Source organism: Scardinius erythrophthalmus (genome assembly GCF_964197995.2).
Source record: "Scardinius erythrophthalmus genome assembly, chromosome: 1".
NCBI lineage: Eukaryota > Metazoa > Chordata > Actinopteri > Cypriniformes > Leuciscidae > Scardinius > Scardinius erythrophthalmus.
Window position 1 is genome coordinate 50,035,728 of NC_138221.1, and position 12,703 is coordinate 50,048,430.

General features: G+C 38.1%; 1 protein-coding gene across 1 annotated transcript in view; it reads right to left on the reverse strand.

Annotated features, from left to right (window-relative positions):
- Positions 1-12,703, reverse strand: part of stat5a (signal transducer and activator of transcription 5a) — a 90,008-nt gene that overhangs the window by 23,070 nt on the left and 54,235 nt on the right. Inside the window, exons 3-9 of the mRNA XM_081370914.1 lie at positions 8,189-8,323; positions 7,925-8,081; positions 7,391-7,480; positions 5,564-5,738; positions 4,944-5,074; positions 2,518-2,669; positions 2,192-2,347 (exon numbers count right to left, since the gene is read on the reverse strand). Of these exons, the coding sequence (XP_081227040.1) occupies positions 2,192-2,347; positions 2,518-2,669; positions 4,944-5,074; positions 5,564-5,738; positions 7,391-7,480; positions 7,925-8,081; positions 8,189-8,316 (989 nt within the window). The 5' untranslated portion in view covers positions 8,317-8,323. The remainder of the gene's footprint in view (positions 1-2,191; positions 2,348-2,517; positions 2,670-4,943; positions 5,075-5,563; positions 5,739-7,390; positions 7,481-7,924; positions 8,082-8,188; positions 8,324-12,703) is intronic.

Here is a 12,703-nt window from a genome sequence, read left to right on the forward strand (position 1 = left end):
TGAAAGGATTTCGTCATCATTAAAAGGAAAAAATGCGTCATCATTATTCACACTCATGACTATCTTTCCTTCAGGAACAGAAAAAGACTGGGGATTTCAAGCTTCAAAAAGGATCCAGAAGCATGATGAAACTATCATAAAGAGGTAAATTTGACTTGGTTGCTGAAAATTCTGATTTCCCATCACAGGAATAAATAACATTGTAAAATATATTAAAACAGAAAACACTTATTTTATTTTGTATTGTATTGTATTTTGTTATATTTCACAAAGTCATATTTTTCGGTATATGTTTTTACTGTATTTTCGATCAAACAAAAGCAGCCTTGGTGAGCATCTTACTGGCCCAAAACTTTTAGTAGAGTAAAGGACATTTAAGTTGCTAGTCATTGAAACTTGACATATGCCCTAGTTTTCCTAGGTGCATAAATAATGGTTCATGATAGAAGTAGCAATTTCATGAAGAATGAACTTTCATGAACTAAGGTATATATTTTCTGTGAATAATGACTTGAATTTCCATCTGTTTCACAAAAAAGCTACTGTACTGTTTGACTTTAGAAAACTAGGAACATAGTGCATGAGTTGTGTATGTGTATGGCCCACTTTGATACATTTATAATGCTTTTGCATCCTTTTTGAAGCCCATTTATTGTCATTTCATGGAAAAAGTGACTGGCACAATTTGTGTAAAACATATTAAAGAAAGTCAAACAGTTTGGAATGGCATGAGAGAAAGTATTTTTTGGGGTGAAATATATCGCTTTAATATTTCTTTTTAGATTATTCATATTCATTATTCATATAGGTAGGTTGCAACATCTAGCTCCTTTATGGGGGTGCCTCAGGGCTCAGTGCCTGGACCACTTCTCTTTCCCATCTACACCGTCATTCAGAAACATGGTTGTCCCTATCAATGGTATGCTGATGACACACAACTCTATCTCTCATTCCAGCCAAATAATCTGATGGTAGCTACTCACATCTCAGCCTGACAGACATTTCGGTCTGGATGAAGGACCACCACCTTAAACTAAACCCTGCAAAGACAGAGCGGCTTGTGATCTCTGCCAACCCAACATTTCATCACAACTTCCATTCAGCTGATGGGTTTGTCAACCATAACTCCATCCAGGACAGCCAGGAACCTCAGAGTTGTGATTTATGATCAGTTAAACTTCACAGACCACATTGCTAGAACTGACTGGTCCTGCAGATTTGCCTTATACAACATTAGGAAGATCAGGCCCTTGCTACACAATTCCTTGTCCATGATCTTGTTTTATCCAGACTGTACTAGACTGTAATGCTCTCTTGGCAAGCCTTCCAGCATGTACTGTCAAACCTCTGCAACTGATTCGGAATGCAGCAGCAAGAGTGGTCTTTAATGAGCTGAAGAGAGCGCACATCACACCTCTTCTCATAAACTTGTACTGGTTGCCAATTGCTGATCGCATCAAATTCAAGGCACTGATGTCTGCCTACAGAACTAGACCTATGTGCCCTCCAGAAGCTTGCGTTCTGCAAGTGAACGGTGCCTTGTGGTGCCATCTCAAAAAGGCACAAAATCAATTTTTACGGACCTTCACTCAACCCGAGCTGCTGAGTCCGTAGCCATTTTCAAGAAACTGCTGAAGACGCATCTTTTCCGGCAACACTTGACCCATTAATACTAACACTTACTATTATATATCTGTTTAAAAAACAAAAACAAAAAATAAACACCTTGCTATGTGTACTGTGCTGGACTAACTGGAGACTGGTCACGGCACTTGCATATTGCTGCCGTTTTGTTAGTTTGTTTGCTTCTGTTGCTCTCCTCATTTCTAAGTCGCTTTGGATGAAAGCGTCTGCTAAATAATTAAATATAAATGTTCAACCCACAACCCAGACTCTATACTGAGTGAAAAAATAAACACACATACAGAAAACTGAAAGGAAGCTGATGTATGACTTTGAATGTGGTTGGCATGTCACCATGGCAACTAATATGATGCTTTCAAATGCATTGTGAAGTCAACTCTTAAATAGCAGCAATGCCTAGAAAGAGTGCATATAATAAAAATGCATGATGTTGATTAGAGTGAGGATATTGGTTGTGTTACTCCACTTTGCAATCACTTAACCTTAACTGAACTGCTACTCTCTCTCTCTCTCTCTCTCTCTCTCTCTCTCGAACACGCACACACACCTGGTGACTAAAGCTGAGATGATGTCTGTGATGGTGCCGTTGAGTTCGGTCAGCAGCTCTTCGATGGGGCCAGGAATGGGCAGCTGCTGTCTCAGATGCTCCGCCCTCCGGATCTGCTGACGATTCTGCCAAATGGTTTCTGCTAGCTTCTCACACCTGTGCACATAAGCAGAAATGTGTAACGAAACCATGAATGAAAGATCACAAGTTGTGTATGTATAATGTAAATGCAAAGTGTTTGGGTTAATCTGTAGTAATTATAATTAACTTTAGCTTTAAAAACAATAGAGGTCTATGATACATCCTAAGTAAGTGTGTGTGCGCACCATGACTGCAGTATGTCCAGTCCTCCCTCGGGCGGCCCTCCGTTGCCAGCCAGCTGTTGACGTCTCTTCCACTGAATCAGCTCATCATCAAGAATCACCGTCTGCTGTTTCCGTAGCAATGCCAGTGTCTTCTGGTGTTTCTCTGCCAAGCCCTGAGCACACACACACACACTAGCTTGAACAGACGTGAACATATGTACTGTACTCATGTAAATGACAACGGCCCTCAAGTTTAGTACTGTACTTGAAATCGAATGTGTGACATCAAGTGGAACTGTTGTTTTCAATTTAAAGAAGACATATAATGGTAAACAGTATCTTTCGAAATGAATGTGTTCCTCTTTTTACCGGGTAAGCCAATCAAGACAGGTAATTCGAGTATGCCTTAAAGTCGTAATAAAACATTTTCTTCTGTATTGTGATGTATACCCAAGTGAAATGGATTATCGAAGATACATTTTTTGATACATAGAATGATCAAAAAACAGCATTTATTTGTAATAGAAGTCTTTGTAACATTGTTGTCTTTACCGTACCTTTTTTTATTACAGTTTTTTTCAGTCGCTAACAAGCGTTTGTCCAATCAGTTGTCACATTTTCAAAACTCTAAACACAATTAGCACAGCATCGGTCTTTTGTGGCCATACCATTCACACATTTCTTGTCGTTTTCACACAATATGCAGTCAGTGAACACATTTCCACAATGCTTACATTTTCTTAACAGACAAGCTATACCCCCCGACAAAATTATGGATTGTTTTTGTAGTATTTACAAATGTTAACACACAACATCCCACAATAGCAAAAACAATATTCCAAACCTTAGATACAGTATGGACTGCATTTATTTATTTACCATTTACATGAAACTTTTACCATTTTTGTAAATTTCATGATTTTAGCAAAATGTGATTTTGATTGCTAGCAAAATATGTTGCTTTTGAACAATGTCATGAAGAAACAAGCTTTTCTTCCTGGAGTAATGATGCTGAAAATTCAGCTTTTCATCACAGGAATAAATTACATTTTACACAATTTATTACATGACATACATAATTTTAAACAGAAATCAGTTATTTCAAATTGTACTACTGTAATATTTCACAATATGAAAGTTTATAAAAACCTCTGCTTCTGCAATGATATCAGTTCAAAAACAATATATCAGTGAGAGAGTCAAGGAGCTACAACGACAATATGTCCAGGTATAGTGTAGTATATTCAATTCAATGTCCAGTTCTATAAGCTTTGCACTTTGCAAGTAGGTAACCTACACAGCAATAGGTTACAGTACAGTCTAGTATACAGTAATGACATGATTTACATAAACTTTGTTTTGAGAATTATGGAATTGGAGGCCAACAGGCCCCTCATGAATTCATATACATAGATGAGGCAGGATTCTATCTGGCCAAAAGGCGTCGACCTGGACGAAATGTAATGTGGAGGTGGAAGGTTTATGACCATCAGCCACATGAGCAGATGTTCCTCCTTGAAGCCATGGATGCTGGCTCCAAGGGTGGATCCGACATACCAAGCAGTTTTATCCCAGGTGCATCGCCTTGGATGATATCAGATGTGATCTTGAGGAAAACATGTGGCCTAACCCTGAAGATCGCAGAGATTAGATACAGTAATTTTATGGTTTTTTTTTTGCTGTTGTTTTTTTGTTCAGAATGCTCTTGTGTGTTTCATGGATATTTTGTTCACTGTAAGAAATACTGTAAAACTTTTTCTGTTCTATCAAACCGTGTTTATACTGTACCTCCTGTACTAGTAAACAGTAGAGGAATAAAAACTGATTTGCTTTTTACTGGAATGATTATGAATGTGAACAGTACTGTACATGTGGACAGTTCCCAACCAAGAATTTAGTGTAAAATGGTGGATTGCACGTTTTGCATGCAAATACCTGTAAAACTGAAACATAAATGTCTGTGCAGTTTTAGTAATGTCAACAATAGCCAGGATTTTGAAACCTGGTGTACTTTGATTGAGTGCTTGTACCTTGTGAAGTGAAAACAAGTGTTATTCTTTAACAGAAAATTTTAATTTTGAGTCAGATTTCCAGTGTTTTAGTAAAGTTAGTGTGTGCGCAGAGAAACATGTTTTCCGTTTTGAAAGGAAGAGTTAGTATATATTTAACAAAATGTGTTTTTGAAAAGACAATTAACCATTTGGCCAATTGTGTTTTGTAGGTGTGAGTCTGTGTTAAGAGTTTAGAAAAAGTATCTTAAGTATGGGTAAGCGCTTGTTAGCAATTGAAAAAAACTGTAATTTAATGCATCCTTGCTGAATAAAAAACTTGCTATAAATGTTTAAGATGTGGCTTTTAAAAGCATGTGCTACTAATGTTACAGTTTGAGTGTTGTATTATGCTAATGCTATACACACTATTCATTCCGAGCGTGTATGTGTGAGTACCAGTCTGTATTTCTGCAGGGTGTTGGCCTCTCGGGTCAGCCAGGCCTCTACTGTGGCTCTCTTGCTGAGCAGGCTGGGCTCTCGTAGCTGTCGGTCTGCTGGAGGCAGCGTGGCCAGGCTTGATAACTGAGCTGCACAAAGCAGAGGAAGATTTATTCCACAAACATACTGTAAGTTTTGAAAAATAAAATTCCCATATTCTCGTATGTAGAAGTGTGATCTGGGTATGAAAAAAGTGGGTTGGGAATCTAGCAATTCCTGTGACAAACAGTTTTCTTTTTTTATTATAGTAATTATCTTAACAAATAATGCTTATTTATAAATTATTAGCTGTCTAAATTCAGACTTAATTCAATGGTATTCTCAGGAATTATGTGAACATCCAGACTGTTTTAATAAGGACATTTTTTGCTGTACGATGAGTTGAATGATAAAATAGTCATGGCTATGTGTGTGTGTGTGTGTGTGTGTCCTGTAGCTCAAACAGCAAAGCATGGCTCTTACAATGGCAAAGTTTGATTTCCATGCAGGGAATACATGAACTGATGAAAAGTATATTTTGAATGCAAGGGTAACAGCGTTTGCTGCATGTATAAATGTAAATGTGTGTGGACATATACCCTGTATTCTGAGGCTCTCCTGGTATTGTATAATGAAGTACTCCTGGTTGTGCTGTAGTTTTCTGAGGTCATTCTCTGTGTCCTGAGTCAATATTCTGAGCTCCTCAAACGCCTGGTTTATCTGATGGTACTTCTGCGACATGCTGTCCATCACCCCGCCCACCGGTGAGCTTGACTGCCAATCACAGACACGCATGAGTGACAACCAACCATAGTTCAACGTTCAGTTTCACTAAAATTATGTTTCACAAAATTATAACAGAATATTTCAGAAAAGCATAAAGCATGATATAATTCAACTTTTTGTATGTATTTGTTTTTGTAGATACCTTTAAAACAACCTGATAAACAGTTCTTCTATGAAAATCCCACAAACCAAAGCTTTAATATGTATACTGTCCTTATCCTCTCTGTCCCATTGTGTATGAATAACCCACGCAGGTGAGGTTATCCCTCTATGCCCACGTAAGACTGGGTGCACGTACATGTGTGTTTGAGCAAACTAAATATTGTTTGTGTAGTGCATACATGGTATGTGAACATAAATATTATGCGTTGAGTGGATCTACAGGTGTGCCTAAGAACATAAGGAATGAGTGGGCATTTTCATGTGTATGTGAGCCTCTAGATTTACTGATATTGTCTTTAGTTTTATGATTTTATGGTATGTCAGTTCAGTTAATAAAATCTGAAATTTCCTCTTTTACTCTCATAAAACTGAGCGCTTTCTTGGCAGGTATCGTCGAATTTGTGTGTAGATTAGTATGTGTATATTTAGCTATGTATGTTCATCTACACATGCACAATGCAAATTCTATTTCTGAAGATTGTAAAAGTCATTTACAGCAGCCCTGTTTATTACTCTATGCCCATGATTTAAACCAAGACAACATAGTTCTCTCTTTTTATAAATGGTACAAACCATTTTTAATGGCTTGTTGAAACAAAGTGTTTATAAATCAGTTGAATGTCGAGAGAGCTCTGGGAGTAAAATTATGAGGTCTGTAAAATGTTGGAATCATATGTTATGGAACAATTCACAGACCTGGGTTCCCACACATTTTGACCAATGCAATTCTGTGTATTTTTCCATGATTTTTCCAGTTGTTTATTAGGTATCAATTCTTTAAATTAACAGATTTATTACCAACTATTACACTTATCTGTGTAACAAAAACGCAATAACTAGACTACCGTTCAAAAGTTTGAGGCCAATAATTACTTTTTATTCCTTTTTACTTTTTATTATTTTTATTCAGCAAGGACGCGTTAAATTGATTAACAGTGACAGAAAAGACTTTCATGTTATTACAAAAAAACCTATTTAAATAAATGCGCTCCTTGCCTTGCCTTGCATCAAATAAGTATATTAGAATGATTTCTGAAGGATCATGTAATACATTTTCAGTACATTAACATAGAAAGCAGTTATTTTAAATTGTAATACTATTTTACAATACTAATGTGTTTACTGTATTTATGATCAAATAAATGCAGACTTGGTGAGCAGAAGAGACTTCTTATCTAATCTTAACTGTGTGTGTGTGTGTGTGTGTGTGTGTGTGTGTGTGTGTGTGTGTGTGTGTGTGTGTGTGTGTGTGAATGTACATATGTGTGTGTGTGTGCATGCGTGTGTAGTATATATATATATATATACACACACACACACACCACACAAAAAGTTTGGTGTCATTAAGATTAGATAAGAAGTCTCTTCTGCTCACCAAGTCTGCATTTATGTGATATATATATACAAAATAAATACATTTTAAATAACCCCTTATTACAAATGAACTGATAAACCGACTGCCTACTCTGTTCACTCACATTAGTCGCCTCTCTGACGAGTCTTTGCTCCGTGTACAGGATGTGTTTGATACATCTCACCAACTCCAGGGGACATCGGTCATATGTGCTCTGAAAAAACACACACACACACAGAGTCAGAATTAGACGAAAATAAACACACACCTCCATCTACTCGGTCTTGTTTACATTAACACACTCAAGTACACTGTGCAACACTAGTGACAGTAAACACTGCGGCTGCACTTTCCTGACTGGCCTGTTCTTAATAACGGCTTTATCATCATGCACTGATATACTGTATGTCAACAACTCTCATTTATTTTTATTTTTTTTCTATCTATATCCTCTAATTTTATTCCTCCAAATATCCTTTAAGAGAAACATCTCAAACAAACATATAAAAGAGATCTGAGTCTACATGTTTTTCAGTGTGTGTGTATAAACATTTATTCAGGAGCTTTTGAATGTGTGAAAATCAAAAGTCTGATCCGTTATCACTTTTTTTAACTCATCATTCCTGAGCTGTACTCGCAAACAAAGAACAAGCAGAACCTTCAGCTGTGAAGCATAATGTCCTAATTTGATCTTGAGTAAGAAGCCGTCCTCTCCCACTTGATGCTCTGCTTTCTTCTGTAGTTCCTGGATCAGGTTGTCCAATAAACGCTTGGCTTTAATCTCCTCTTGGGGGTTCTCTAAATCTATCGCATCCCTGACAGAGGACATGCAGACACAGTAAATAACATTGATGTAATAAAAAATGTCAAAATCTGCAAATCAGTTGCAGTTCAAATGAGCTCAGGCAAACTCTTAACATACCAGAGTTGTCCCTCTATCCACTGGGACAGGTAGTGTCGCACCTCTATGGGGAAGTGTTGCCCGTAGAGAGACTGCATCTGGTGCAGAGCATCTCCCTGCAGCTGCTGGGCCTGGATCCACACGGCCATTTTCACTCTGAGAGAGACACAGCGTCAGGTACAGTACAACAAACACGTGAGAGTTAGGGAAAATCAGAAATGCAAAAAAAAAAATGGCTTTATCTTTATATTAAAGCCATTATTTAAAAAAAATAATGGCTTTGGATTTTGTGGGATTTGGGATGTCACACGGGCAAATACATCTGCATATGCCTGCCATATAACGATCATATAAAATTGACAAATAGTTATACATCATCGCATCATAGGCCCTGCCTTCTGGCATTCAGTCGCTTAATGGCTACATTTGCCTACACTGGATGTGAGCATCACATTGCGTCAATATAGATGCACATTCAGTTTCTGACATACTCCGCGTGCTGAAAAAAGGACAAATGGAAGAGTGAAAGAGCTTTTGCTTTGACATGTCCAGTTTAAAAAGCTTGTTCACGTCTCTGTACAGAGTTCAGAAAGACCTCAGAGTCAGAAACAAGTGGATGGTTTATTTTAATGGCATTCTGGATTGCGTCTGAGGATTATATGTTTGTTCTGAGCATTTTGTTTTGTAAACGAGGCACAGTGTAATGGAGAGTTCGTAAAGAACCTTTTTTGAAAGCTGAAGAAGCCAACTCTATTTGATCCGACAGCTGCATCACAAACCATAAGTCAATTATTTCATAATGTTTTTTCTGTAAATGACAAAACATTCAGATGCAATATCGAGTGGGCATTGTCATTTCAATGACAATGACATAGAGCATCAAAATGAGGGTTGCAATCATTTTTCCACATATATATATATGATTTTTGTACATCCATGTCATGACCCCTTTAATTAAAAATACACTATCATTGGTAAGATTTATTAATTATAATTATTATTATAAAGTACTAAAATAGTATTATAATGATTATTAATCTTCATATATTGGTTGACCACCATTCATTTGTGTGTGTGCAGAAGTGTTAGCTTGTATCTGTGTTAGTGTGTGTCAATCAATCTAATTCGTTTTAGCCGTCAATATGACATCCCCACATGACTTGCTTGTCTCTCAACTACAGGCACTGCATAAAGCATAAAATTCTATGCGCATAAACACACTCGAAACTACATATTCAAACATCACTCCAGGCAGGGTCATCTGATCAGTCCGCTGACAGTTTTTATGGTGATGACATGCGGAAGTGTTTCCCCCTGAAGTGCACTAAGTCAAGGTTTCTTGCAACACACACACACACACACACACACACACACACACACACACACACACACACACACGGCTGTAAATAAAGTCATTTTCAATAGACATTCACAAGATTAATACCTTGATATGTATATATTTTTCTGATTTATCTTGATTATTAATTAATCATTAATTCATCTTATAAAAAAAGTGAAAATGAAACTGTAATCGTGTCAAAATTGGTTGAGTCCCTGGACTTCAATTTGAAAATCCCCTGCTCGGAAGTTGCTGTGGTAAGAAAGTGTCTTCAAAGAACATAAACATGCAAGACAAAGCAGCAATTAAAATGAGCCATGTGAGAAACCGTTGCATTTGATTTGTTTGAGCTGTCACCTATGAGCATATGAGCTTCAAATCAAAACGGAAGTAACTTGTAAGAGAAGAGAGTTCACAGCCCGCCTCTTCCTGTCCAACTTCTTGTGTGTGTGTTCGTATATGTGTGAACATGTGTGTGTTTCCAAGCAGTGCAACCACACAGACATGTACATGAATTGAAAGCTGCACACCTACACAGACACAAAAACCATTGATTTCCAGTCAGCTTGCCACACACACGAACACTACACTTATAAAGAAGGCAGACTCAAAAGCCACTCATTGCCAGTCAACTAACCACAAAGACAAACACTTGATTCCGGTTGATGTGATGGATTAAGGAGACTGATGTTTGATGTGATTTTGGATGGTTGCTGCTGCTGAAATCAGGTCAGATGTCTCTCTGATCTTACGAAGCATTCCTGACCCTGACAGCTCACTGTACCCATTAACACTTCCTCTCACACCTCACATTTGGCCTGCTCTCTTCACCACTCATTCAATCCTATTAGATATTTGTTGGCTGCTAATAAGCCTACACTCTTAAAAATAAAAGTTGCAAAAGGGGGTTTTCACAGCGATGCCATAGAATAACCATTTTTGGTTCCCCTAATCTGTCAATGAAAAGTTCTTGAAAGAACCTTTTTTTTTTCTTTAGTGTGAAGAACATTTTAATAATCTAAAGCAGGGGTGACCAATCCTGTTCCTGGACCACCACTATCCTGCAGAGTTTAGCTCCAGCCAAAATGAACACACCTGAACCAATAATCAAGGCATACTAGAATCTTCCAGGCAGGTGTTTTGAGGCTAGTTGGAGCTAAACTCTGCTGGACAGTGGCCCTCCAGGAATGAGTTTGGACATCCCTGATCTAAAGAACATTTTCCACTATGAAGAACCTTTTCACAATTGAAAGAGTGATTTACTCCAACTCTGTGTGAACTCTCTGCCGCTCGTCACGGGGCTTCTCAGGTGCTGCGAGCAAATCACTCGCCCAAGTAGCAGTGCTTCGCCTTCTGAGAATATTTCCCAGTTTGTATACACTTAGAAGATGGCTGTGTCTCATGTGACCTTGTTATTTGTACACGCTGTGACTATACAAATCACAACATATAAATAGGAAAATGTTGCTATTATGCTAGCTGGAGCTGTTTACCTCCAGTCTTTGTGCTAAGCTAGGCTAGCGGTGGGTGCGTCAGACAGAGTTACGGCACGCACGGAGATGAAAAGGGTATGTATGGACTTATCCAACTCTGGGGGATACGGTGAATAAGCTAAAGTCCCAAAAAGTCGGCGTGTTCCTTTAAAGGGATAGTTCACCCAAAAATGAAAATTCTAGTTGTTTCAAACCTGTAAGAATTTCTTTTTTCTGCTGAACACAAAAGAAGATATTTTGAAAAATGTCTGTAACCAAACAGTTGATGGAACCCATTGACTAGTATTTTTTTTTCCTACTATGGAAGTCAATGGAGTCCATCAACTGTTTGGTTACAGACATTTTTCAAAACATCTTCTTTTGTGTTCAGCAGAAAAGATAAATTCTTACAGGTTTGAAACAACTTGAGGGTGAGTAAATGATGACAGAATTTTCATTTTTGGGTGAACTATCCCTTTAAAGGAACACGCCGACTTTTTGGGACTTTAGCTTATTCACCGTATCCCCCAGAGTTGGATAAGTCCATACATACCCTTTTCATCTCCGTGCGTGCCGTAACTCTGTCTGACGCACCCACCGCTAGCCTAGCTTAGCACAAAGACTGGAGGTTAACAGCTCCAGCTAGCATAATAGCAACATTTTCCTATTGCAAAGATTTAAACCTTTATAGCATGACAACGATGTCCAAAAAACAGAAATGTTTTTTCTTTGTACAATGACATCGTTCACACGGATCCGAGAACATTACTAAAAACGTATTATGCATGACAGGTCAGTAGTTGGCGATGTCACTTTGTAAAGAAAGACTATGCGCCTGCGTACATAAGCATTCCTATACAGAGCACATGTGGCAAACAGGCATGCCTCTAGCTGAACACGTAAAATACGTGTGCATGACGTCACTGTTTTCACAGATTCACGTTTTCTTTGTTTACACGGAGACGATCACAGTATTGGTTTAAAAAACTTGCACTTTGAAACCCGTTTTCAAAAGTTTGTGTTTTCAGAATTCCCACATCTTTGATCATCGTGTCACATAACGCAGCCTCTCACATTTGCACACAGAATGTGACCACACATGTAGTCCTAAGGCTAGAGCTTTATGATTATAAGGGCCAAACAAGGTTTTCAAGTGCAGCTGTGAACATCATACATAAAACATCTGAAGAGGCCATTTTACACGAAGATCCTCTTCTTCTAGACTTCTCATCTGCATTTAACTACAGTACCTAGTTCCCTTGAGGCTAAAGCACAGATCAAGCTGTGATTCCATCATATTGTGAATTCTGGACTTTCTCTCCTGCTGAGCGCAGTGTGTTAAAACAACAGAAACTACCGTCTCAAGCTTGTTTGTTTCTACTGAGGCTCCTCAAGGAACTGCGATCCTCCCAGTGCTATTGTCCATAAGTACACATAACACAAGGGATTCAGATAAGAACTTTTAAATTGTAGATGATACAGCTCTGGTAGACCTATCCTGAATATCTGAGGCCAGTTGCATGAAACTGGTTTTATTTCCTACCCAGGGGTGCATTTCGCGGAAGCCAACTATAGTCGCAAGTTTTGTCGTTATCTACAAAATTCAACAGAACTTGCAAACACAGTTGGCTAACGATGCTTTTGGGAAATGGCCAGGTAAGTTTGAGATAAGTTTGAGCAAACTCTGGTTTTTCGGGCCCAAGAAGGTGAATTGTTTTTAGCTGG